Source organism: Solanum tuberosum, unplaced genomic scaffold, assembly GCF_000226075.1.
Source record: "Solanum tuberosum cultivar DM 1-3 516 R44 unplaced genomic scaffold, SolTub_3.0 scf00335, whole genome shotgun sequence".
NCBI classification, from domain to species: Eukaryota; Viridiplantae; Streptophyta; class Magnoliopsida; order Solanales; family Solanaceae; genus Solanum; species Solanum tuberosum.
The window spans coordinates 233880-238766 of NW_006239280.1; the positions used below are offsets into that span (position 1 = coordinate 233880).

At 34.6% G+C, this 4887-nt stretch overlaps 1 protein-coding gene and 1 long non-coding RNA gene across 2 annotated transcripts in view; both read left to right on the top strand.

The window, feature by feature from the left end:
• The window catches only part of LOC107063427 (uncharacterized), an 8985-nt gene extending 7400 nt beyond the window's left edge, over positions 1 to 1585 (top strand). Inside the window, exons 2-3 of the mRNA XM_015315305.1 lie at positions 764 to 878; positions 1457 to 1585. Of these exons, the coding sequence (XP_015170791.1) occupies positions 764 to 878; positions 1457 to 1585 (244 nt within the window). The remainder of the gene's footprint in view (positions 1 to 763; positions 879 to 1456) is intronic.
• A 210-nt stretch (positions 1586 to 1795) lies between these two features.
• Positions 1796 to 4660, top strand: LOC102593959 (uncharacterized). Its single transcript, XR_001475279.1, has 3 exons — positions 1796 to 1966; positions 2996 to 4067; positions 4247 to 4660. It is a non-coding gene; the product is annotated as an uncharacterized lncRNA (long non-coding RNA).
• The last annotated feature ends 227 nt before the right edge of the window (positions 4661 to 4887 follow it).

A 4887-nucleotide genomic window follows, 5' to 3' on the forward strand; every position in this document is an offset into this window, starting at 1 on the left:
CTTGCCACGGGCCTTCCCATCTAGTATATATATATATTACTCTTCTTTTATCTTCTTCTTTTCTTCTTTTATATAAGCCAACAAGCAGTGTACGAACACTGCAATTAATAGTTGTACAAAAAGTAACATGTCTTGTACTATAAATTGACAATCTGCTTAACACGTGTATTGCTCTTAATATGTAGCTCTTTATTTTTCTTTTTAAAGGTTACACGTGTTGGGGTTATTTGCCCTGATTTCTTACCATAAATATGTTTTCCTTTTAGGAAAATGTTTTAATATTTTAACTAGTCCTTTTCTTGTAGGAAAGGTTTAGGACTCTATAAATATAGGCTTGTTCCTTCTAACTTAATTAGCATTCACAATGTAGTCTTAAGGGCTTTGAGAGTTTTGGTTAGGGGGAGAATTTGTGGGTCACAAGCTTGATACGTTATCACTTGTGTGAACCTCCCATGTATTCCGAGTGAATTGGTTGAGGTTGTTTCTCTCTATATTTTATACTCTCATATTTATAGTGGATTGCTCATCTCCTTTGTGGACGTAAGTCGATTGACCGAACCACGTTAAATATGTCTCTTTTGATGTGTTTCTAGTTTGTCTTCTTACTCGTGGTCTTTCGAGGTTTGCTTTGCTAGCTTCCGCGTTACACCTGCTTATTTTTTCCTAACAAGTGGTATCAAAGCCATAGTTCAATGATGAAACCATGTTAAAGATGGGTGTTTATCTTGGTGGGTGTAGTTCTAGTCGCAACCTTTTTTGACAGCAATGAAGATTTTGTTGGAGAAATTGTTTCAGAGAGGTTCTCTGTGTCGAGACGTAGATTTGATGGAGGAGATTATGGAGAAGAGATGCAAGATCCTAAAGATTATGTGAAGAAGGTGGACAAATTTATTTTGTCAGAAATTCAGGCCAAGGGGGAGATTTGTTGGGGTTATTTGCCCTGATTTCTTACCATAAATATGTTTTCCTTTTAGGAAAATGTTTTAATATTTTAACTAGTCCTTTTCTTGTAGGAAAGGCTCAGGACTCTATAAATAGGCTATTGCCCATGTTCCAGCCAAAGGCCCATGGCCTAATCCTATTTGAAAAAGGATTGGAATTATTCTCTTTATTTGGTTTCCAATTCTATTAGGAAAAGGATTGGAATAGTAATCCTATTTGGAGTTGGTTTTGGCTTTGTAAGGAAAAGCACAACTCTATAAATAGAGGATGGTCTTAAGAGAATAATTCAGATTGCTCATTAGTATTGTCTTTGAAAGACATTAGGACATAAGAGAGGTTTTTTGGGAGAGCTTTCAACAAGAGAGAAAAGAAAAGAAAAAGGGTTCTTTTGCTGCAGTCTTTTATTCCGACCACCAACCTTCAGATTGTGTTTTTCGATTAACTAACCGTTGGATCGGGCTGAAATTTGTACTGAGTGTTCCTGACATCTTGGTGGTTGATTTGAACGGTGAAGATCGGATTCGGAAGTCAGCAAGATCCTGATTTAGGTCCCGAACAGCAGCTAGGTTTGGGTGGTGTTTCTTTCTATTTATCTTTTGTTGGTGTAGCTATTGTTTGTTCTCTTTTGGCACTTGTTGTGTAGCCATTAGAAGAATAATTGTAACTCTCTTATTGTTATAGTGAAGCAATTCGGATCTTGTCGATCCCGTGGTGGTTACCTTCGTTTTGAAGGATTTTTTCCACGTTAAACTTGGTGTTCTTTATTTTAGATTTTCGTTTTCATCTTTTCGTCACAACAACACGTGCTTCCTTTGATATATTTGCTTTCTTTTTACTTCAATTTTCACTTCTTCCTCCCTCTGCTTCACTTGGTGATTCTTTCTATTTCTCTTTGTTTCTTTCCTTCATCACTTTTAATTTTCAATTTTTCATCTCTCTTTTGTTTTGTTTGCAGAATAATTTGTATGTTATTTTTGGATTTTTAGTCGTCGTTCGTGCTTTGCTCTGGATTATGACCAACAAGGTAAGCTTTCTGGTTTTGGATTGTTGTCTGCCTCTTTTGATATCTTATCTTAGACGATATTATTCAAATGTGAGATCTAAGAGGATTGTAATAGCTTTTGTTTTGTGGAATATTTTCCCTTCTCCTTCTTCATGCTGGACCTAATAGGAAATAAAATTAATTTGAAGGCTGCTGTAAAAAAATTTATGCATTTGGCTCTTTGTTAGTTATTTTGCACATGCATGTACTCATCCAATATTTTGTGTCAATGTTGTAGCTGTCGATGGTATTAAGAAGAATATAATGAATAGAGAAAGCTGTGAAAAAAGTTTTCAAAGGTTTATGTCCTGTCAAATTTTTTAGTCGGCCTTTTAACTAATTACTTGTGATCTTACAATGATGTTGGTTGGTATGTCGATTGGTTCTAATTTTAGAGATTTTACTGAAAAAAAGATTGGGCAAGCCGTAGCGGTATCGAAGCTGATGGAAGTCGTGGTACATCATTCAAATTTTTTCGTGTGAAAACACTATTATTTTTTTCTCTCTCACCGATTCAATCAAACTATCTGTACATTTTTCAGTGAGGGAAAATAGTAACTTTAGTAGTGATTTTATCCAAAGAAGTTCCTTTTGAGCATTTAGTTGGGTATTTGTGTGATAGATATATAAGCATATATCTGAAATTATAGTTGGAAGAACGATCAACTTATATATTTTTACCTAATTTGGTGATGGCTGGATTAAGTTTTGATTGATTGTTTTAAGCTAATTGTGATTTCATTGATAAAAAGTTTGTGATAAAATAAATTGAAAGCAAAAAACCTTACTACATTGGCGTCTACTATTTTTTAAACCTTACATTATGTTAATTACTAGATCATCATCTCATTTCACATGTTTATAGCTTTACAGTGTCATATTTGATATACTTGTTTACTCATGGAGGCACCTTTGATATACATGTTTACTCATGGAGGCACCTTTGTACCCAACACTCAGCAAATAGAAAAATTAGGTCTGCCACTAATTTAGGACTTTTTGAATCCTCAGGTGAATGGTGCAACTACAAAGGAGACTGTGTTAAGATTGTATGTATTTCTCTCGATTGCAGTGATGTCTCTGCTTGATTGTAAAGAAGGAGAATGAGCATATAATCAAAGTTTCAAGATCTAAAAAAAGAATATGTATAAGTGACATAGATACGTTGAGAGTGATTAGCAAGGTAATTGAAGGAGCCAGAAGCGACCACATAGGAAATTTTGAGTGTCTGCCAAGTACTATTCAATAGCACTACAAGAGGAAGAGAGAAGATCGCTTCAATGCGCTCCCCAACGAATGAGGCTACGTATATAAACAAAGGTTCCATGCTCTGACGATTTCAATTTGGCATTTTATAAATAAAAAAATGCTTGGCCTATTATGTAGGAGGCTTGCTAGGCTCTCAATCACTTTCATCAAACTATTAGACAAGTTCTTATGTCATATAGCAATTTTATTTGTTCAATTCACTTTTGGAAAATGAGGTATCTGCAGAACAAAAGACAATTCACGAGTGGCTTACCGTAACTTCTTCTAGGAATGCAAAATGGTGGTGTTCGACATTTCACAATATTACAGCTATGGTTGGAACCGGTGTCCTCAATCTTCCTTATGCTATGTCTCACCTTGGATGGTACGTGTTAGTTTATAGAGATTATATGTCCATAGAAAGTGTAACTTGGGGCTTCTGTTGTGAAATATCATTTATTTTGGATGTAAATCAATTTTACGGGACCTGGTGTGATGTAACAGTGCTGGTGAATATCTTGGATTATAACTTTGTACACTTTATGTCAAATAATTGAGATGCACAAAATGGTTCCAGTAAAACGCTTCTATATATATCATGAGTTGGGCAGTATGCTTTTGGGAAAAGCTTGGGTTATGGGGGTGCCCCAACAGGTAATTGTCGAAGTTGGCATTGACATTGTTTACTTGACGACTGGGTAAAATCACTCAAGAAGGTCGATTATTTAGTGTGCATACAAGATTGCACAAATATGACTATTTTGTGCTCTCTCATTTTTCCAACTTAGATTCTCTATTCGGTATGTCTTTGATGGCTGTTGTCATGTCCTTAAAGGTATTCAAAATTATTAGTACTAGTATTTATTTTCCTTTCTGCCCATTAATATTTAAGTTGTTGTCATGTCCTTAAAGGTATTCAAAATTATTAGTACTACTATTTATTTTCCTTTCTGCCCATTAATATTTAAGTCCCGTCTATCTGACTATTGTATATGTGAGTGACAATTAATGTAGTTACTCTGCAATTGGCTGAGGGAATTCAACTAAGCGTGGAGCTAGATGTGGACTATAGCTACTCCGCTAAAATCAATTTGGGAGTCGTTTTCGACTTTTTCACATTGAGAGATGTGGCTTTTGCTTAAGGTGGTTATAATGTGATGTAGGAGATTCAAGCTACAATTCTTTCAATGACAGTAGCCTTCCAAAGGACCCATGTGGAGGGGGTGTCGTAGTTGTTTACTCAGAAGTTTAAGGTAGTCAGAATGTTGCTTGACTTGAGCTTCTGTTCATCCTTCTAATCAAGTTGCTTTGCACAAGTTCTACTTCTGAAATTATATGTGCAATCACTTTATTATTACTGAAAAATTGGTATAATATGTATACTTATATAATCTATAAATTATGTTGTAAAATTAAAAACAATTGAAGTTGAAGGGTGTGTTTGGTATGAAGGAAAATGTTTTCCTGGAAAACAAGTTGATTTTTGACTTATTTTCTCATGTTTGGTTGGTGACTAAAAAATATTTTTCAGAAAAGATTTTTAGTGTTTGATTTATGAATGAAAAATGTTTTTGAGAAATATTTTTTATTTTTACTAGAGTAGAAAATAATTTTTAAAAATAAACTTAAATTTTTTTGGGGGGTGGGGGCTGGTA